Here is a 21504-nt window from a genome sequence, read left to right as displayed (position 1 = left end):
CCGGGTGTTGAACGATTCGACTCCAAATCAGTATTTACAACTCAAAAAGAACGGATAACAATGAATTGAAATAGCAATTCAATTGTACAGTTCCACCACTTCCATGTTTGGTTTTACTCTGCAAATAGCTTTCAGAGTACTACCAGACTCGATGAAACACTTGGCTGCTGGCCATCTTCATCATTATTTGAAACTAAAGCGAATCAAATAAGTTGCTGAACTACATTATTCGGTAACATAACAACTCCAATTGCACCTAGAAAACTAACAGAAACCATAATTTGATTATTTACATAGTAGACTATCCATTTCCTAGTAATTAGTTTTCAACCTGACGTCTACTCTTAAAGGATTCAGCCAAAATACATTATCAAGTGCGTACATGATTGCACCTCACTACTTAAGTCTCTCGAGTATCATATTCTTCATCATCCTCATCATCATCATCGTCAATTACATCCTCACCATCATGTGGCTCATCAAAATGCAAGCTACCTCTGGATAAGTCACCAAAATCCATCCCTCTTCGATCACCGAAGTCTGACGCATATGGCGTGCCCCTGTGCTTCACAAGAAGCCACCTCAAGAGGCGATCTTCCTTGTTTAGGTACTGAAGTTCCTTGTTGAAATTGGGTGTAACCATCAAAGTCATCTGCAGAAGTGTACCCTGCAAAAGTAACCTCTAAAGAGGTAAGACAAAGTAATAGACGAAACTTAAAAACTAACGGTTAATGTGACTTTAAAGGACACCAGACTTGCATTTGACTGACATCAATGAACTTCTTTGGTATATTCCCTTTCTCATATTTTGGAACTGCTTCAGTGCTTTTCCAAACCTCACATTTTCTCAGTTTGTGGATTCCTCATTGTCACATGCTTCAACAATTCACAGTTGCATTGCAGATATCAACTTAATAGCTCAATCCATCATTTACCAAAAAGATATATATTCCTCCACACCATCCTCATAAAAGATCAAATACTCCAATTAACAGACAAAACATTTTCTAAAGCCGTTTTTCATATCTCTTACCAAAATAGAATCTCTATGTGATGAAAGCCTGAAACAAAGAACACATGTTATAAACCAAGTTTGCACTTAAGATCTATAGAGTCTAGGAGAACAGAAAACCAGTAGCACTTAGATTGGCATCTGACATAGAAACAGTTGTTATAGTTCTGACACAGTATTAATGATCTCCAACCATAATTTTTAAGTAGTTTTTGTTTCAAAATTGCAAGTAAGGTGAGAGGAAGTTTAAGATATTAAATCCAGCAACCTCTATTCCCTTAGAGAATGCTAGTTTCACTAGGCATATTGGTTTTTGCAGACACCCTGATATCTGATATATATCAGGCATATGCTCCCCTGTATCAGCCTCCAATACACAATATGTATAGGCAATACGGCCAGCCCATTTTCACTTGCCATTCAAATATCTTTTCCAAGGTCACAAAGATGCTCCCTCTCACTTAATAATTGATGTGTTTATTAACTAAGAAAAAATAAAATAAAAAATCCCACCAACTGAAATAAAAACACCCTTGATGCAAGAAATTAATTCCTTGCACTTCTCAGCCAAGTGTGAAGGCTAAAATATTTATAGTTCTGTATTGAGAAGCAACCTTCTCACTAACACATCGAGACCTCCTTGGTTATTTCTTTGGAGAACTTGTCTATATTAATCTTGATGAGCCTCTTGCCCCATATTTAGCTCCTTGACTAAACTTAGGACCACAATAGTATGCCTTTAGCTAAAGTTGGGTCTAAGACTATCCAAAACGACTGCCTGAAGTTAGGAGGTCTCTTTCCAAGCAATAAGCATGGGATCTTTCTAATCCTAATTCTATATGAAACAATTCTTAACAATCATTTTCATGTATGGGCACTCATTATGGCTCTTACATGTGGACAACTTTGGGTGGAGGCTCACATAAAGGTATTTACTCTAATACTATGTTAAAATTAGATCTAGGTCTAACCCAAGATGATTAGCCAAAGTTAGCAGGCCTATTTCCAAGCAATAAGCACGATATCTTTCTAATCTTGGATCCATGTGGGACTTCTTTTAGCACCTTTCAAAGGAGTTCAATCCTTCAATAGGTCATTTATGAAGAATCTTTGACAGGAGTTTAAAAGTAATCCAAGACCAGGTGGAGTTGTGGTATACAAAGAAATCATGAGGACAGTCATCTTGTCTCTTACTCAGGTCATTTAAGATGGGTTGACTGCATGTAAGCAGAGACATGTTCTCTATTAATGAGACTTTATATTTATTGCAGTAGATATCTTTCTTTAAGAAGTTGGGGATGACTCTAGTGGTTATTAGTTGGTTTACTAATGTGGTCAAGCCACCTTGCAGATTTTTTACAGTATTTTGAAGAAATAAAGTATCTCACTTTCTTTTACAAGTCATTTGGGTCACATTCGTTGTGGCTAATTAGCATGACGACTCTTTATCTTACGGCAAGAATGATATTCAATTAAATAGCTCATATTTCCCATTACATGAATAAAATTCATCTTCAATATATAATTGCTTAATAGATTGTGAGGACACCAGACCCATAAAACTATGAGTAATAAAGTTACAGATGAAATAAAGATGAAGCAAAAATCAATAAAATCAGTTGAAAGATATAGAGATAATCACCTGGTAGTATCTACCATCAAGCTTCTTGATACCATAACCCAAGTAAACATTTCCAAATGATTTCATATCCATAAGAACACCGTTCCTTCTGAAAACATGCATCCCAATCCGCTTAAGCAAATCAAGTTGAGCTTCCTTTACCACTTTAGGTTTCAATAAAAGCATGCAATCGTAAAGCGGCATTTTCCCCTTGGCACTTTTTTTCTTTGCAATATAGATCCTTTTTGCTTCTTCAAATTTGAACAAACATAACTGGTAGTAGACAACCAATAAAAACTTATGTTAAATTAAATCAATGGAAGATGAAAATCTAAATCAAAAAAAGAAAAAAAATGTACTTAGACAACCCAACAAATGTATGGAAAACCATTCTCTCTTTGTTTAATATTTACCTGGTCACACAACCAAAAACGGCAAGCATGTGAGTCTATCAATGGTTATGCATGTCTAGTTATTTACTCTGATTACCTCAACCTTGACAGAATCTTAAAACCACCAAATTCAAATGTTGCATCACTTAAATTAAGTCAAACCAGTTTTTCCATGCTCTAGCAAAAAAGAAAAGCTTTTGCAACTTCTTTGATAACATGCTGTATATACTCCTCTTATTCCATCTGCTGTTGCCTTTCCTCCCTAGTAGAAACAAGCAAAGATTATGACACACATTTGTAACTTTTCACAGGTAATGTTGACAACAATGCCTTTTTTTATGAAAATGAGAATGAGGATTTTATTAAGGAAGACTCACAGAGAGGCAAGATACAAAAAGAAGCAAATGCCTTGCCAGTAGCTATCTCTTGATAATTCTTTCAGTGTATAATGTATGCCTGCCATAGTAAAAGAAATAGAGACAAACAATATTTTCTCGCTTTCTTAAATCTCAGCGATAATCATTTTGCTACTTCCTCTGCCTCCCTCTCTCTCACATAATGAGTTCTCCGAAACAACAATCTTTTTGTCAATAGTGGCAAAGATCAACTGGAGCATCTGCAATGATGTTTAAAATTCATCTGAACCTAAAACCTGTTAGGAGGGTGACCATAGATCTCAAAAGGCAACGGCATCCCTTTTACAAACCAATTCCTTTCATTTGTTAAAATACATGGTGTACCCAAACTAGTTTTTTTTTTCGAAAACGGTGATAAATTTTCTTCAATCTGAAGAAAAAACAAATAACATGATACAATGGGTCAGTGACCCGTGATCACAAAAGGAAAGGAGTTTCCAAAGATAATGAGCTCTCTGTTAGCATCCCAGAAATATGGCTGGCGTCAATAGATCGGAGGCACAGAAGTCAAAGATTTAATAAAAAAACGTAGGCCAGCCTCCAAGGAGACACAGCCCTTTTTGATATCCAGGAGATGACATTGGTCGAATCCCCTTCAAGAATCACATTCCCAGGAAATCCTTAGGAGAGAAATTTTAATCCAAAAAGCATGCTGGAGCTTCAGGCTTCGGTTGAATCACTAAACTAGGTTTGTTTTTTACAATACCAAAACAGTACATGACTAGAAATAGAAAATGGATGAGAGCACAGACGAACCCATTACCAAAATCAAGGAAATAAGAAGGCAGAAAAGTTGCTTACCTGCTGGAAAAACGAATGCTGAAGCAGAAGGATGCAGACCTCTAGTCACTTCTTCCTCAGAATACAGATGATCCTTCTCTTCTTCAAAAGCAGCAGCTACGCAAATGAGTACGAGTTCACTTTGTGGCGGTTAGTCCCCAATGAAAGAAGAGAAATTTCAATTCATTGTTTTTAATAAACAAGTTATACATGTTCAAGTGCACCGGAAACAGATTCCAAATATAGTGTCCAAAATAAAAAATATAATATATTTAAATAAAATATAGAACTATAATTAACCAGCATAGTTACTATACATATAAGTGATTTAATGTGTAGTATTAAAATATATTAATAAACTAATTAATGAAAGACTATATTGTATTATTTAATGATTATAATTTATTATAAAATAATATAAAATAATTACGTGTTATTAGAATAATTATAAATAAATAAAGTAAAAATAACATTAGCGGATATAATAAATAAATAAATTATTTTTTAATAACATAAGATATATTTTAATATTAAAAATCACTAATTTAATATAGTAATAACAAATTAATATAAAAAATAAATAAATATATTATTTTGTAAATAACATAATATATATTTGTAGGTATTATTAGTTAATAACATATTGCCACAAAATTTAAAACCATTGGTTTAATTAATTATAGCAATGGGATAATTAAACAAAAAAAATATCAAATGTTTATTTTAACAATATTTTAATTATAACTATTAAATCGCTAAATTAATATAGTAATGACAAAATGAATATACTTAATAAATAAAAATAATTATTTTATAAATAAATATTATGGATTATTATTTTTATGACGCCCCGATGTGTCGTCTTCCTCACAGCACTGATAATGGCAAGACACAACGGCAACAAAAAAGGCGCTTCAATGGTATGCCGAGAGGAAAACCAAGAGGCTTTGCGACAGAGGCTCACCCTCCTGTGCTTTGCGATGGAGGCCGAAAGGGAGAAGATAGAGGGAAAAAAAATTCAGGGGCAGAAGGTCGATAAGGGAAAAAAGCTGAGTGGGAGAAAAAAAATTCGGGAGAGGAAGCTGAGAGAGAGGGAGAACAAAGCAAAATGAGGGGGAAATTTTCATTAAGGGGAGGGAAAAACTCGCAAAATAGGTATAAAACATAATTCCCCTATTTTTTGTTGAGAAGATTACCTAGCATGATTCAAATGAAGAGGAAATTATTTTGGACTATTGGGTTAATCGAATGAACGGAATAATGCAGGAGTAATTCATGTCTAATTCATTTTGTATTAACCCCCCATTAGCCCCGATTTCAAAACTCGAATACGATTAAAACCCAAAAAAAAAAAAGCTAAAACTTGAAATCTGACCCCACCAAATCACATCTTTGTGTGAGCCATTTGGAATTGCCTCAAGCATAGGGCTAGCTGCCCTCTTTGCCCCTCCTTAAAACTACCTTTGGCTGCACATAAAGTGGAGAAAAACAGAAAGAGAAAAGGAAGAAAAATTGGGATAAAACATAAAAGAGGATTTTGATTTCTTCTGTTTGGATACACATGAGAATTTGAAAAGAAAATTAAAAAAAATTAAAACACTTTTTAAAAATTTTAAAATTAAATTTAAACCATCATTAAGAAACTCTTAATATTAATTCATTAAACACAACACCAATTATGACCTCACAGATAACTTAGGACCCCACAATTATGTTAATTAATGACCTCATAATTAAAAAAGATCAAACCCCAAAGGCAACAAACGTTCAGTAATTTATATTAAATTAATTAATAAATTAATATTAAATTCAAAGGTATAAGTGATTATAGGTATTTAACATTTGTGCTATGAGACCCATGGCAAATTAATGATTTAAAAGTTCGTATACAAAAAGGGGCCAAACGACAAATTATTCTAAGCAAAAATATAGCGCGAAACTGCTTGGCGATCTTTATTCCATTCGGAAGAGAAACACCTCTGAAGGGACATGGGATGATGGATTTTCAGTGCTCCGATGTGCGAATCTGGAAAGACGCGATTTCTTCTTACCTGACCAATTTAGAGTCCCTGGGAAAACACGACCTGGTCCGCCTCGATGATTTCTACCGGAACCAACTTCCTCTTCTCCTTCACGGGAGAGACCCTAAACCCTACATGACTAAATCAGAGTTGAAGGAGCTCATGCAGTGGAAACTCTCCAGAGGAAAATGGCGGTAATTCTAATTCTCTTTTTGATGTTTTTGTCCTGAAGTTGGAATCTAATGTAGGTATTGATATTGTAAATATAAAATAACAGTTTTGACCACAATGCCGGGGAATGGAACGGGTGATTAACCAGTTCGAATTTCTTAAGAGAAAATAATTTAGTGCGTATTCCTGTGAGAAACTCTTGTTTGTTCACGGAGAGTCAGTAAAAGTTCATTCTTCTGCCAAGTAGCGTAGACGAAAGTAATCGCGTAAAGTCTTCATGTTTTTTGAATCTCGTCCAGGCCTCGGCTTCTGGATTTTGTGTCAAAATTGGATGAAGTCCAAGTAGAATCTGCTTCTCGGAAGGCTTTCGAATCCCTTCCTGACGTTTCAAAAGCTGTATCGGAGTTGACGATACTGAAAGGGGTGGGCCCTGCCACTGCTTCTGCTGTTCTAGCTGCATATGCTCCCGATATTGCTCCCTTCATGTCTGATGAAGTAATGATGAATCCTCACGAGCATGCATGCTAATTTAATGTATTTTAAACTTATTTTTTCTATTTTTCTAGTTATTTAGAACTCTAACCTCCGGTGTTTGTCAGGCTATGGTGGCTGCCATCGGTAATTCAAAGGATTATACATTGAAACAATATCTTATACTTGTGGAGAAACTACAAAATAAAGCAAAGGTGGATTGTGGATTTCTTTCATTTCCTTATTAAATCTCATAATTTATCTTGTTAAAATACTAGTTCAGAGGTATTTTGGTCATTTTCTACATTATATTTTTCTCTTATAGTATGACTGTTAGATAAACAATGTTTTTATTTCATCTATGGTTCACTTTTCATTTAATTTAGACATGTATTTTAGGAGATATGTAATTTTGAGTATTGAGGGGTATTTTTATCTTTTTGTAAAATATTACTTAAACCTTGATTAAAAAGAGGGGAGACATGCTTTTATGGCACGTTCTCCAAGGCAGCAAGGCTGCTCTTATCCCAGGTCTCCTTTTCTCCTATTCTCTCTTCTATTTTCTTCCCAAATCTCATATTTTTCATGATATTAGAGCAATAACGCACATCTTGGTCTTGTTTCTTTCAATTTTATGGACCTTATCTCCATTTTCAGCAATCTCCTTGAAGGATTTTCCCAGATTTCTGGATTGGTAGGATAAAATTTTTAATTTTCTATTTTTTTGCGTGTCATAGCCTCTTAGTTTATGGCTATTGTTTTTATTTGATTGATTTTTGGGATTTAGAGGTGTTTGATGATCCCAATTTGAAGAAATTCTTCAAATCTGCCTATGTCATTAATCCTAATGCATACATCATCATTCATATGACTTGCATCATGCTGATTTGTTGCAATTAGGTTATTCTTTCATCTTAATTGCTGAAGTTGATTACTATTACTTTAAAATTGAGTAAATTGGCTGTTGAATTGCCTTAATTGACTTTGTTTTGGGGTCCACTTGACTGCGCAAGCATAAAAATTTGGGGAAAGTGTTTTATTTTGGTTGATTGACGCTCTATTGTACTTAATTGTGGTGGTTTGTGATATCTAATGGTTGAATCTAGTACACTAGTTGTTGTCTAGAGGAGTACTGAGAGCTTAGATGTGAAATTCTCTCAGCCTATATAGATAATTACGATCTGATTGAATTGATCGAATTATGTGAACTAGTCTAGATCAATTTGATGTATTTGAGGGCTAGAAGAATAGCCAAATATATAACAGATGATCCCCTTGTACCTATTACTGAAGATTGGGTGGCAGAAGATAATTTAGTAATGACCTAGTTAGTCAACAGCATGAAGTCCAGAATTAGTGACCAAATTTTGAGTTGCAGTACTGTTAAGGCAATGTGGACTACCTTAGCCTCCATTTTATATCAAGAAAGTAATATGTCAAGGATCTATGAGTCATATGTGAAAAAATTTAATATGAAGCATGGATGTAGATTAGTGACAAATTATTTTACTGAGATGAGAGGGGTACTATAGGAGATTAGTACATTTCATCATTTTATTGCGAATGTTGAAGACATTTGTAAGAAAGAAAATCAGATTCAAGTAGCTCGGTTTTTGGATGGTTTGGTCTTGAGTATGATGCTATTCGAGCTTAACTGTTGGCCAGTAAGGATGCGACCATCCTCGAGCGAGCCTAGAGTTCTTCAGACTAAAGGTGCAATAGTAAGTAAGAATGAGTCTGGTGGAGCTCTCTTGGAAGCAATTGCTCTTAGCCTCCAATCTTCTACTGGTAAGCTTGATGGTCAGTTTCATGGTACTAACAATAAAGGTAGAGTACAGGTCGCTCTTTCTCTACTCATGGGTGTGGTCTGAATGTTCGAGGGATTGGAAATGTGTTCATTATGGTAAGACCAATCATATTTTTGAAAAATGTTGGAAAAAAATTGGTAAGCCTACTTGGGCCAACTCTATTGCCACAGATAAGGACGCCTCTTCACATACTGGATCTTATGAGGAAATTCAGAAGTTAGTACAATGACTGGGCTTATTGACTACTTCATCTACTATTTCTCAGGTTACTGAGACTCCTTCCTCAGTGATAGCTAGTACAAGTATAACTGTATTGAATGTATCCCACTCTCCCTTTTGGATAATTGATTCAGGAGCCTTTACACATATGTCACTTATTTCAGTCCATTAGACCGTCTCATTCATATCATCGAGTAAACATTTTGTACTTCTCATCCAATCTCAAAATATGTTTCTCTTGATTTTTTGTCCCTTCCTTCAAGTCCTTTGCTATGTCATTGTCTACTACCTATGTACCTTATTCAGTGCAGGAAACCTTGTACTTTCCGGAATGGAAACAAGCTATGGATGATAAGATGGGTGTTTTGATGTCTCGGGGGACATTGCGTCCATGTGATCCACCTACAAGAGTAGGTATTGTGGGGTGTCGTTGGGTTATAGTATCAAATATAATATTGATACCTCTATCGAACAATACAAAGCACGACCGATGGCGAAGGGATATACATAGACTTTTGGTGTTGATGTCCTTGAGACATTCCCTTGTGGCCCGACTTACTTCGGTAGTGTCTCAATCTCTATGGCTGTTTATGAGGGGGTTGGCCTCTCTTCCTACTTGATATGAAGAATGCCTTTTTGTATAGTGATCTACATGAAGAAGCGTATATGGAGCAACCTCTTGGGTTTGTTGCTCAAGGGGAGACAAGAAAAGTATTTAAGCTGCAGAAGGCTATTTATAGACTGAAACAGAGTCATGGGCCTGGTTTGAAAAGTTTAGTGTTGTGTTACTATAGTTTGGGTTCTATATGAGCCATTGTGATAATTCTATGTTCTTGGGTGTAGTGATTTTGGTTGTCTATGTAGATGACATTGTGCGATCTGGTGATGATCTTGATGGTATTACAAAAGTTAAACAATATTTGGCCACACATTTTCAGACAAAGGATTTGGGCTCTCTCAAGTACTGAAATATCTTAATTGGAAGCCAGTATGAAGGAAAAAATTGCTTATTAAATCTTATAATGTAATTGAAATATCATAATTGGAAGCCAATATGAAGGAAAAAAATTGCTTTGCTGAGATGAGCTTTTGTGCATTTGAGATCATTCAAGGTGTAAAGGAAGCTTGTTTTTAATTATTTAATATTATTATATTAATTGCATGTTGGTTGTAGCTGTGTATATACTGAAAATCTAATGTGTATAAAAGAGGTGTTTTAACAGTTCTTACTTTCAGAGGTTCTCTTGAGCAATCATAGAATTTTTATTTTTTTTATTTTTTGTTTTTTGTTTTAACCGAGACCATGTCTTCTTTAGATTTTCACCAGTACAGAAACTGTGATCCTAAGAAAAGTTCGCACTTCCCCCACACTCTTGGTCATGGTGCATTATGTTACATTATCACTGAAGGTGAGATACAAGCTTAAGAGATTCAGGAAAGAGCTTGAGCCAGGAGTGTAGAGTTGATAAAAGCTTCCTCAAATCCTGAAAATAAGATAGTCTATTAAGATGGCTTACCTCATGTTTATAAGGCTGATTAATGCACCAGTGAGAAGGGTCTTTGTAGTGTTGTTTGACTAATAGTGAAGAACTAGAGGAAGACCGAAATGATGCAGACAGAAGTAGTGAGGAAAAACTTGAAGTAGGCCAACTTAATGATAGAGTTGCAAATGATAGAGAAGAATGAAGGAGAATGATTCATGTAGCTTTTTCCAAAGTTACTCTGATAAGGTTTTTGGCAATGAACACGAGTCAGTCTACATGTTTCTCTGCTGTGTAGGATGTTAATAGACCTTGTTCAGTGAGGTGGCCAATTGATGTATATAGAGTTGAATTCATGAATTCTATGATTTTAGTCTTGTGCTTCTAGATATCTGAAACATTTATCTTTTTCTTTTTGAGAATACAGAATTCCAGTTATGTTTTGTGGAATTACTGGCCCTAAGTGGATTGAGCCTTGGCTCGATGTTTACATGGAAGAGTTTCTAGTATGAGGTCTTGGGTTTATGTCTCACGGGAGAAAGCCTGTAGTCAACAATAGAAAGAATGTGAAAAGAGAAATGAAGAGAGAAAAATGGAAGGGGAAGGTGAGGAGAAGAAAAGAAACAAAGAGAAGCCATCTCAAACGCCTTCTCTATTTCTCTGGAATTACAAAAAAAACTGACTTTTTGCATGTAAGGATAAAAGCATCACATTCAACTCTTGCAGTTTTTCTCCTCTCCTTGACACTTTAGTTCCTCTTGGGATTCCAAACAGAATAACCTTTAAGTGCCAAAACCCCTGCAGGGGCATTCATAAATTTTTCTTGCAGAGATGATAAGATTGGGGACCTATGGTTTGGCCATGTGAGACTTGGTTTTGTTTGATGAAGGATTTCTACAATGGTACTCGTGCAGATTTTAAAGCTTTGATTTTGTCTGATGTTGCAGGAACTTAATGTTGAAGGGGATGTTTTGACTCCTTCAGATATCGAAAGGGCCTTGTGGAGTTCCTCCATTGGTTCCAAGTCGGTAGCCTCCCAATCAGACCAGAATGTAAAGACTAATTCCAAGAGAAAGAGAAAAGACAGGTAAGTGCTGCTGTACCGAATTCAATAATTTGTGTAGTACTAAAGTGGTGGGTCACTGTAGAAGTTAAATCTTCTTAATATGTTGAGATGCAGTTTCGTTTTACATTCAGTCCTTTGGTATTTTGGTCCAAAGCTTATGATGAGATTATCCATATTGCTGACAGGATCACAGTGACTTAAACACATTCTGAGATTAGCCATTGTCCATTTTTGGTGTTACTCGTGTAATTATGTCCGTTTTACTATCAGCTGATCCAATACGAAAAACTATTTGGTAAAAATCTTATATTATTGTGTTATTGTGTTATTGATGGTTGAGATTATATGGCTGAAATAATTATTGAGACACTTAAGATAACCCTTGATGATGGACGGGAGGTCAACTTTCGACGATGGATTGGAGGAACTCTCACCCAGGTCGTTGTCGGTCAACTAAAAACCCGTCGTCCAGATATCGGGGAACGCAAGTAAACATCCAATTGCTTTTGCCGAAAAGAGGAACGGAGACCACACTCTAACATCAGCAAGGGAAGCGATAAAAAACCAAACTACCTTTATAAACGTAGATTGTACGAAATATGACGTAGGGTAGGTGACACGGGGCAGTGAGCGGTCATCTAGCTCAACAACCGTGTTGGAACCCGTCCTACGGATCATCGATCCGATTCCGTTATCCGCCTGGTGAGAGGTTGACTGCACGACATCAGGGGAAATTTAGTAATATAGTAATCTATACGAGGGCTATTTTAGTCACTTAACTACCCAGCCACGCAGCGCCATCCGTGCCCACCATCACCTTTCTAGTCGACGCTTCCTCACGCGTCTTTGGATCGGGTGGTGCGAGTCTCATCTTCAAAAGGTGAAAGAAAACGGCCCGCCCAACCGCCCGTTTGCCCGAAGCCTCTACTACGATAAGAGCTCCTGTCTCGGGCCTCCTCGGCGTCGTCGCCGCCGGCAGGTGAGGTTTCGAGGCCGAAAATGACAGTGCAATCCCTTGCCCGGGAGAAGCGATCCCGCCGCCACATACGCGCTCCACTTCTCCCTCAGAAGTACGACCAGTCCGATTGTCATGACTCCGTGTCCGGGGCCGTGTTCAATCTCTCGACGACCATCGTCGGCGCGGGAATCATGGCGCTTCCGGCCACGATCAAAGTTCTGGGTCTTATCCCTGGAATCGTGATGATCCTCCTGGCAGCCTTGTTGACCGAGTACTCTATCGGTGTATTGCTGAGATTCGGAAGAGCCGGCTACGCGGTCTCACCGAAGGTGGCGACGGCGAATTCGTATTTCGGTGTCGTTGCAGAGGCGTTTGGCGGAACCGGGAGGATGTTATCTCAGGTGTTGATTGTGAGCAACAATCTAGGAATGCTCGTCGTGTACATGATCATTATAGGTAACGGCCATACTTATGCGTGTCCTATTTTCGCTCCTTTCCAACAGTGTTCGGAGAAATAAGTGTGGAAAAGAATGAAATTCCCAATTGTATTCGATTCTGCTTTCTGTGTCTAACATGCTTGTGAAAATTCCATTTTCAGCTTGTGTTCTACTTTCTAGATCTCTTTAAGATGCTTGTAGTTTTGTCACGAGTAGTGACCGATTATTTCGTCTAAACTGTTAATTTGAGCAGGGGACGTGTTGTCGGGGACGTCCTCTGATGGGACGCACCATCCTGGCGTGCTGGAAGGTTGGTTCGGACAGCAATGGTGGACCAGGCGGTCGTTCATCCTCCTTTTAACTACTCTATTCGTCTTCTCGCCTTTGATTTCTTTGAAGCGCCTCGGTTTGTAATAGTACCTCCTTTTTTGCTTAATTGATTACCCAGAGTTCGTTCGAACGCCCATGAATAGTTGGGAATCAATGTGCAGATTCTTTGAGCTACACATCAGCTTTGTCGGTTGCTCTAGCTGTAGTGTTTGTTGTGATCACGGCGGCAGTCGCCGTTTTGAAATTGATCGATGGAAGTGTGGGGATGCCACGGCTCCTGCCGGAGATCAACGATCAGGCCTCCTTTTGGAAACTTTTCTCCACCGTGCCAGTTCTCGTCACTGCGTATATCTGCCATTACAATAGTAAGTTCACAAGTCCCTTTGCTTCTTCATCTATGTAGCCAAACGGGCTCATTACAAGTAGCTTCAATTTCTTCTGATTGCGGTTCTCTGTAGTTTTTCCGATAGAAAACGAACTCAAGGACCCAACGAAGATGAAGTCGATTGTGAGGACGTCGCTAGTGATGTGCTCTACAGTCTACGTCGCCACCAGCTTCTTTGGATTTCTCCTCTTTGGAGACGATACACTGGATGATATTCTGGCTAACTTCGACACGGATCTCGAGCTTCCTCACAGTGCTCTCATTAACGATATTGTGAGAGTTAGCTATGCCGTGCATCTGATGATGGTCTTCCCCATTGTCTTCTTTTCTCTTAGGCTCAATTTCGACGGCCTCTTGTTTCCACACTCTGGCCCCATTTCTTTCGATGGCCGGAGGTTCTTTTCACTAACTGTAGTTCTGATGGGTGTTACCTTTCTTGGAGCCAATTACGTTCCCAGCATTTGGGACGCCTTCCAGTTCACCGGTGCCACTGCGACTGTCTCCATCGGATTCATCTTCCCAGCTGCGATTGCTCTCAGGTAACATTAAACGAACCGACTCCCAGTTTCAGCTAATCTAAAGCCAGTAATTGGAAGTGTTCTTTCCCAGACCTGAGCTTGCTAAATTACATTCTTTCTCAATGATGTGGATACCGATTCAGGGATATCTACGGGATCGCAACAAAGAAGGACAGAATTCTGTCATGGATCATGATCTTACTGGCTGTTTCATCCAGCACGGTTGCTCTTTCAAGCGACATATACAGCATGTTTAAAGAAGACGATTCTCCTGCGATTTGATCCATTGCATTCGTGAATTTAAATAGTGTAATAGCAGATTCTTTGAATAGGGAAGGCAGTTTAGGTAGTGGGTTAATCCTGTAGCTATGTAACCATTCTTTGTCTCTGATGTCATAAGTGGGTCTCCAGTTTTTGTTGTAAACATGTAAATTGAACAGTTTTCTGGTTTCTGAAAAGACGGGACTCATTTTTCTTTAATTTTAGTACAAATCTCGACCTGTTGTCTACAACTGAGCAACTTTAACAACTCGCTAAAATCCAACCGGATTTTTTATTCGGACCCCTTCCCAGTTAACGTCTTTCACGGTTTCCGTTAATTTCATTGAGAAAGAATGAAAAATAAAGACAACGAAAAAGTCAGGATTCCGTTGGTTCGAATCGCGCTCCAACGGCTACTTTCTTTATATCACATTTTAAAAGCTCTTTTCTTACACTCTCCGACTCTCACTACAGTTCTAAATCTCCGCCACTCCCCACACCTCCTTTTCTCTAGCGTTCTTAGATCTCTGTCAAATGGAGGATTCTCGGACGGTTTCTAGGTCGGAGCAACCGTGCGACGATGATGACGAGTTCTACGAGAAGATCGAGGCGCCTAAATTCGTGGATTTTACATTACCTGATCAATACATTCCTGACGATCGTGCCTGGTTCTGCTTGCGACTAGGTGAGTTCCACTTTTGGATTTTTTTCTTTTTAGTATTTCACCTCCTCTTTTTTTCAGCTTCGGTAACTAATTCCTGTTTGGGTGCATTCTAATCGCTTATGTAGAAATGTAGAAGGGTAATCATTTTTCAGTAGATTTTTTTTTTTTTATTGTTGTAGAGATGCATCTAGGCTTACGCGCTTTTATTTAGTTCTACTTGAACATGAATATTAATGATTTTTCCTCGAGTTTCTTTGCGTGTTTGATCATGATTTCGGGCTTGGCAGCTATACATGTATAATAGGTTATCGTCGTCAATATCTTCAGGCATCTCAGCCTTTTCCTTACTGATATTTCTCAAGCCTTTTAAATTTCTGAATAGTTTGATATGATCCCTTCTTTGGACTTGTATATCTTTCTTCCACTGTTTTCCGCCCTTCTTCTTCTGTAAATTAATCGACCATTACATCTGGTGACAAAAAGATCGTAGTGTCATAAATAGCTATTCCGGGGATTACCCACCCGCCGGGATAGTTTATAAACAAATAAAGATCCCTGGTCGCATCCTCTATACTGAGATATATCATGAGACCCACAATTTGATTCGAGATCTCGCTATCAATCTCTTGCCCTAATAAAAGTAATCTTTCTCGATGAAGTCGGTTGATTAGGACAAAATTTATGGGCAGCTCATGGTGCTAAATCAAGCAATTGATGCGACAAATCTAGCTGATAGTACAATCTTCTATTGCGTTTAATTTTTGCACTTGATTGTCATGGATTGTGAACCCTTGGTCTTGATGTCTCAAAAAATTAACATTCTTGAAATCAACATGTTAGAAAGAGTTGTATTCCGATATGGCGAGGTCAGAGGAGGATTTCCTCTGGTTTATCCTCTGAGAGATTACAGGAAATAATTTTGTAATCTATGTACTCTTTTGTTTGTATAAATTGTAAATCGATGAGTGTAAAGGAGACGATTTTTTAATATATGAAATACAGGAAGATTTTTTTTGGTGAAATCTGACATGGTATCAAAGCGTGTGAGCTCTTTCGGCAATGACGCCGGAGGGCTCCGGTCCCGTGATGGAGGGAGGACTCTTCCCCTCGGCTGCGGACCCATCTACCAAATCAGAAACTCCCGCTGTAGGAGTCATCCTCTCTGAAGGCGGCAAAAAATAGATCAACGGTCACGACGATCGTCGACTCTGGTCAAACCTCCGATGTGCGGAAAGGCATTCCGGAGACGACGAAGCCTTCCCATCCTGTGCAGTTCAAGAGAGCCCTCGTGCAGAAGCACTCCCGAGGCCATTGTCGTCCCCAATTAAATCCATTTCCTAACTTAGGCGGATTTAATTGGAAGGAACGACCCGGACCGGACCAAACGAACCAGATTTGAAGTTGAATCAACCCAATGGCCCAGATCAGACTGAACCAGACCCGAAACGAGCCGAACTCAGACTGGACCAGGCCGGACCAAGACTCGGCTTGGACTCGACTTGGACTGTACTCGACCTATCCCAGGTTGTCGAGATGTGTATCTCAAGCAAAGACAAGTTGGGGTATTTGAACGGCGATCCTCCTCAAACGGTTGTGGACCCAGGTAACACTTTCTTTGAATCTATTGGAGAGGCTCATTGCAGCGCGTTGATACTTGATCCTAGAGCAACGGACCATATGACATCAGCAAATGATTTTTATCAGACCTCTCCTCCCCGACGAACTAACATTGTCAATGCTAATGGAGTTTTTTCTTCGGTAACAAGAGGGGGAACGGTGATGTTGTTACCATCCCTACTATTATCAAATACATTACTTGCGCCTACTCTTTCTCACAAGTTATTATCCTTAAGTCAAGTTACCAAAGAACTGAATTGTGTTGTGCTTATGTATCCTGCAATTTGTCTTATTCAAGATGTTCTCACCAAGGAAATCATTTGGCATGGTACTAAGAGAGAGGGGCTCTATTATATGGAAGATTGGTATGGATCGAGCATATAATATGAGCCACTTGAGTGATCTCAAAGTGGGATAGATTTGGTTGTGACATCGTCGGTTAGGTCATCCTTTGTCTGACTAAACATGTGTTTCCTGATTTATTTTCAGATTTGTCAATTCTGGACTTTAACTGTGAAACTTTTGTTCTAGCTAAAAGTCATCGAGTCCATTATCCTTTGAGTTTGAATAAGAGTGAAGTCCCTTTCGCTTTGATTCACTTTGTTGTGTGGGGTTCTTCCCCTAAAAACACTCTGTCTAGTTTTTGTTGGTTTGTGATATTTGTTGATGATTGCACTCGAATGAGTTGGGTTTATTTTTTGAAACATAATGATGAGGTATTCTATATTTTTTAATCTTTTCATAAAATGATTCAAACCCAGTTCTCTGCTAGGATTCAAATTCTTCGATTTGATAATGGTAGAGAATATGTGAATCAATAGTTTCATGATTATTTCCAACATGATAGACTGCTTCATGAATCCTCATGCTCCCAAACTCCTCAGCAAATGGTATTTTTGGATTTGTCAATTCTGGACTTTAACTGTGAAACTTGCATTCTAGCTAAAAGTCATCAAGTCCATTATCCTTTGAGTTTGAATAAGAGTGAAGTCCCTTTTGCTTTGATTCACTCTGATGTGTGGGGTCCTTCCCCTAAAAATACTCTATCTAGTTTTCGTTGGTTTGTGATATTTATTGATGATTGTACTCGAATGACTTGGTCTTCCAGATTTTTCAATCTTTTCATAAAATGATTCAAACCCAGTTCTCCGCTAGGATTCAAATTCTTCGATCTGATAATAGTGGAGAATATGTGAATTAACAGTTACATGATTATTTCCAACATCATAGACTGATTCACGAAACCTCATGCTCCCAAACTCCTCAGCAAAATGGTATTGCGGAGCAGAAAAATTGCCTAAAGTCCTCCCAAGGGAATATTTCAGATAGAAGATCCACCTTACGTTTGTTGGAGGGAACCTAGTTACATGGAGAAGTAAGAAGCCAAAGGTGGTAGCATTATCAAGTGTTGAAGCCGAGTTTTGTAGGATGGCTAAGGGTCTTTGTGAGCTTCTCTGGCTTTGAAGACTTTAACCGAAATCGACTTTGCCCCAAGCCATGAGATGAATTTATTTTGTGATAACAAGGCGGGCTATTGCTATTTCGCATAATCCGGTTCAGCATGATCGGATTAAACATGTGGAAGTAGATCGACACTTCATCAAAACAAAACCTTGAGGCCAAGATAATTCAATTTTCGTTTGTTAAATTGGAAGACCAGTTGGCAGACATACTTACAAAAGCGGTGTGCGACAAGAACTTCCACAACTCACTTGACAAGTTGGGCATCAGAGATCTATATGCACCAACTTGAGGGGGACTATTAGAAAAAGTTGTATTTCGCTGATCCAAGGGAAATCAGAGGATGTACATGATAATCTATGTACTCTTTTTTGCTTGTATAAATTGTAAATTGAAGAGTATAAAGGAGACAAATTTTGAATATAAGAAAGTAAAATATTTTTTCTGGTGAAATCTGACACAACAGATTGTACAACTTGACTCGTTTGCTATTGGACCCGATCCTTTTTAACTTTTCTGTTTCATTGACTGATGTTTTGTTAACATCAATTTTTGAAACTTTTGGATGTGCTTGCATTTTTTGTAGGATGCAATCAGGAGCACACAGAGGATATGGATCCAGACACCATTTACAAAAGTTTTGTTCTTCGGGTTGGTGGTTGCTCTGTCTTTGTTGTTTATACTTATTTCAGTTGCATATGTTGGTCATTGGCTTGTGATTGTACAGGTTATGGCAGCAAGGAGCCCCAATGTAAAACTATCCAAAGCACTAAGTAAAAATAGAGCAAGGTTCGCAAAGAAAATTTTTACTGAAACAATATTTAATATTTGTCCTCTTCTTGTATGATCATTCTATTTATTAGCATGATTTTTTTCAATCAGTGAACTGTCAAAGTGCCCGCTCTCTGCACCTCCAAAATCATCTAGAATACCCAGATTGGCTGTGATGTCATCCATTGCACAAAAAAATGGAGAAAACAAAGTGAAAGTGCCTATCATTTCAAAGTTTAAGTCAACTCCAAGTAATACAAAAGTAAAGCAATCTGGGCTCACGGCAAAGGCATTGACAGCTCCAAGGAATCAAAGGCCCCCACTGAATCCAGAGCCTTTTAGAAGTTACCGCAAGCCAAAGTTATCCAGTATGAAGCAGAACAACAGGACAGTGGTTAAGGCACTGGTTTTCGGTAGTCCTAAGAAAGCTGCTAAAGCAACATTGGATGACCTTCCAATAAAAGCTGTGTGTACCGAGATGAAGAAGCTCAAGATAAGCAGCCAGTCAAAATATGTTCCTTCCAGATATGCATCTTCTTTAAATCTTGCAAAGCCTCCGATGAAGTCTCACAACGTTCAGAACTGCAAGGGTGACCGAAAAGTTCAAACAAAGGAACATCCACGAGTTCAAAAGAAATGTCAGAGGGTTCATCTTGGAGTTCAAAATGGCTCAAGTGGAGAAATAAAGAGTGACAGAACGGTGAAAAGTAGCCTGACTGAAGAGGACGAAGAGAAGGTAGCTGTTGAAAATGCATCCACGACCAAGGAAGAAATCCTCAAGTCAAATACAGATGAGAATAAATTGGAAGAGAAACATTCATCTTTAGAAACATTTCATGGAACAGTTGCTAACGCTCAAAACATGAAGAGTCAAGGTGAAGGAAGTACCGACAATACTTCTATAGGAGTTACATTTCCAGAAGAAGAAGGAATACTTCCTTCCTCCAAAGAACATTTGATTACCGAAATGCCTCTAACGGATTCCGAAATCTTAGAAAAGAAGAGAGATGTTTCCACAGTAGCTGCAGAAGAGAAAGAAACCATGGAAACTGCTGATAAAGAAAATGCTTCGGCCTTTGACAGCAACAGGTGTGGGTCTCAAAAACCTGGGAGTCAATTTCATGTCACTTGCGAAAATATTTGCTCTGCCTCAATTTCTGTTTCTTGTACTCACTCATGCAGTGGAATTGGTTTCAGGGACTCGAATTTAAATTTAATAACCAAAGTGAAGAAAATTACCCCAATAGGGGCTTTTGAAACTCAAAAAAGGGGATTGAAGGAGGGAGCTTCTGCTTGCACATCTACCAGTACCAAGTACAAGAAGACGAAACCAACAAACCCAAAGCCTTTTAGGCTAAGAACTGATGTAAGTGAAGTGTCTTTCGTAAGTAAGATTTTTAAGTATCACTATGTAGAAGGAAGTTTTGACAACAAGGATGTCTTCACCAGGAAAGAGGAATTCTCAAGGAAGCAAACTCAGAGAAAAGAAGGCTACGTCTTGTTGCACCTGTGGAGGAACAAGCATTGACTTCCAAACTCCGTGAAGGAAACAATGGTGGACAGTCCAAAGGCACCAGTGTCCAGAGTGTGAACTGTCATGGGCAACCTAAAGAAGGCACCACTAAAGAGAGCAAGCAAATTGCTTCAGTTAGAAATATAAAAAAATTGGCGATCCACAAGTTACAAAGAAGTCAAGATGGAAGAAAAGTTGTGAGACTTCATCAAAGAGTAAAGGTAACAAGGATTTTAACTTAAACTATTTCCTTATGTGTGAAACATTTTAACCATTCGAATAAATTGTAAAACTCTGCAGTTGGAAGGCAAGGAGTTGGTCTCACAAAAACTTGATCATACTGTTAGCCACTCCAGAGGTCTTGAGAATTCAACTATCTCAAGACCACATAAAACAACTGAAGGCATGGGAGGGAGTCGGTCAATTTCATGTGGGAAAAAAAGGCCTTCAACAATTCCCAAGGAGCCAATTTTTCACAGAATTCATGTACCGAAAACCTGCACAAAGAAAGCAGTGCTAGCAACTTAATTTCCAGTGCCTTGGAAGTTCAATTTTTTCATTGAATCAAGATGATTGACATCTTTGTTGTGGGTGCTTTTCCTATGTCAAAGTTATGCTCGCATAGGAGGAAGATTGTTAAGTGTGATAAAATTAGTTGTGGCATATAACGAGACAGTGATTGTTCTTTTTTTTGTGTTATGACTGGATTTTTCAATTTCGTTTTTGATAATGGAGCTCTGAACACACCGAGTATACAAAAAACAGAAGCAGAGCGATAAGGAGAGTGTCAGAATTGAATTTTGGAAGCTATAGGGAAACAGAGAGGAAGCCAGAATCCTCTTCTTCCGCTAAACTATCAGACAGCCAACACCAGTCACTTCCAAGAGACAGGCACACCTGCAAAGCCCTCCGATTGCCGGTTCCATGAAATATCACCCAGAAGGGACATGGAGGACGAGAGAAGGTGGCCCGAGAAATCTGTGAAGTTGCTCATTCCAAAATAATTAGCTCAATTTTGAAACCTTTTCTTCTAATTAATAAATTTAAGACATTTGTACTCAATAATCCACGTAGCTTAGGTTGATGTACCCAAAAGCTGAATTGACTCGACTCGATGCATCCAAGTACTAC

The 21504-nt window shown here is 38.3% G+C and overlaps 4 protein-coding genes across 8 annotated transcripts; 3 read left to right on the top strand and 1 right to left on the bottom strand.

The window, feature by feature from the left end:
- Positions 1-250: 250 nt before the first annotated feature.
- Positions 251-4366, bottom strand: LOC137953946 (uncharacterized). Of its 5 annotated transcripts, XM_068801509.1 has the most exons (5): positions 4243-4366; positions 3403-3664; positions 3188-3287; positions 2655-2906; positions 251-667 (listed from the first exon to the last, which is right to left on the bottom strand). In XM_068801509.1, exons 3-5 carry the CDS (start codon positions 3197-3199, stop codon positions 401-403), a joined length of 531 nt encoding a protein of 176 aa, XP_068657610.1. In that variant the 5' UTR covers positions 3200-3287; positions 3403-3664; positions 4243-4366; the 3' UTR covers positions 251-400. The 5 variants fall into 5 exon arrangements, with proteins under 5 accessions (XP_068657610.1, XP_068657612.1, XP_068657613.1 ...); XM_068801511.1 differs by lacking the exon at positions 3188-3287; XM_068801512.1 differs by lacking the exon at positions 3188-3287 and having other exon boundaries at positions 3511-3664.
- A 1791-nt stretch (positions 4367-6157) lies between these two features.
- Positions 6158-11802, top strand: LOC137953836 (uncharacterized). The gene is made up of 5 exons (XM_068801350.1): positions 6158-6436; positions 6713-6908; positions 7013-7099; positions 11340-11479; positions 11644-11802. The coding sequence occupies exons 1-5, from the start codon at positions 6216-6218 to the stop codon at positions 11657-11659; spliced, it is 660 nt and encodes a 219-aa protein (XP_068657451.1). The 5' UTR covers positions 6158-6215; the 3' UTR covers positions 11660-11802.
- A 576-nt stretch (positions 11803-12378) lies between these two features.
- Positions 12379-14577, top strand: LOC137953732 (amino acid transporter AVT6A-like). Its single transcript, XM_068801222.1, has 5 exons — positions 12379-12872; positions 13107-13259; positions 13345-13548; positions 13642-14107; positions 14230-14577. Exons 1-5 carry the CDS (start codon positions 12458-12460, stop codon positions 14366-14368), a joined length of 1377 nt encoding a protein of 458 aa, XP_068657323.1. The 5' UTR covers positions 12379-12457; the 3' UTR covers positions 14369-14577.
- Positions 14578-14822: 245 nt separating this feature from the next.
- LOC137953368 (uncharacterized) lies at positions 14823-21080 on the top strand. Its single transcript, XM_068800736.1, has 7 exons — positions 14823-15032; positions 18676-18740; positions 18817-18878; positions 18972-19949; positions 20058-20226; positions 20310-20594; positions 20674-21080. The coding sequence occupies exons 1-7, from the start codon at positions 14882-14884 to the stop codon at positions 20899-20901; spliced, it is 1938 nt and encodes a 645-aa protein (XP_068656837.1). The 5' UTR covers positions 14823-14881; the 3' UTR covers positions 20902-21080.
- The last annotated feature ends 424 nt before the right edge of the window (positions 21081-21504 follow it).

The sequence above is a fragment of the Aristolochia californica genome, unplaced genomic scaffold (assembly GCF_029961685.1).
Source record: "Aristolochia californica isolate CCGP_79_NKW_82.1479 unplaced genomic scaffold, dmAriCali1.0.hap1 SCAF_16, whole genome shotgun sequence".
Lineage (NCBI taxonomy): Eukaryota > Viridiplantae > Streptophyta > Magnoliopsida > Piperales > Aristolochiaceae > Aristolochia > Aristolochia californica.
This window is presented reverse-complemented; position numbering and strand designations above follow the sequence as displayed.

Bases quoted from the DNA above. Each gene is read 5' to 3' on its own strand.
- LOC137953732 (XM_068801222.1), top strand. From the start codon at position 12,458: ATGACAGTGCAATCCCTTGCCCGGGAGAAGCGATCCCGCCGCCACATA. The intron at 13,549-13,641 runs GTAAGTTCACAA...GGTTCTCTGTAG, and splicing joins GTATATCTGCCATTACAATA to TTTTTCCGATAGAAAACGAA. The intron at 14,108-14,229 runs GTAACATTAAAC...ATACCGATTCAG, and splicing joins CCAGCTGCGATTGCTCTCAG to GGATATCTACGGGATCGCAA.
- LOC137953368 (XM_068800736.1), top strand. From the start codon at position 14,882: ATGGAGGATTCTCGGACGGTTTCTAGGTCGGAGCAACCGTGCGACGAT. The intron at 18,879-18,971 runs GTTCGCAAAGAA...TTTTTCAATCAG, and splicing joins CTAAGTAAAAATAGAGCAAG to TGAACTGTCAAAGTGCCCGC. The intron at 19,950-20,057 runs GTGTGGGTCTCA...AATTGGTTTCAG, and splicing joins TCGGCCTTTGACAGCAACAG to GGACTCGAATTTAAATTTAA.
- LOC137953946 (XM_068801509.1), bottom strand. The intron at 668-2,654 runs GTGATTATCTCT...TTACTTTTGCAG, and splicing joins TTGATGGTAGATACTACCAG to GGTACACTTCTGCAGATGAC.
- LOC137953836 (XM_068801350.1), top strand. From the start codon at position 6,216: ATGATGGATTTTCAGTGCTCCGATGTGCGAATCTGGAAAGACGCGATT. The intron at 6,437-6,712 runs GTAATTCTAATT...AATCTCGTCCAG, and splicing joins CTCTCCAGAGGAAAATGGCG to GCCTCGGCTTCTGGATTTTG. The intron at 6,909-7,012 runs GTAATGATGAAT...GGTGTTTGTCAG, and splicing joins CTCCCTTCATGTCTGATGAA to GCTATGGTGGCTGCCATCGG.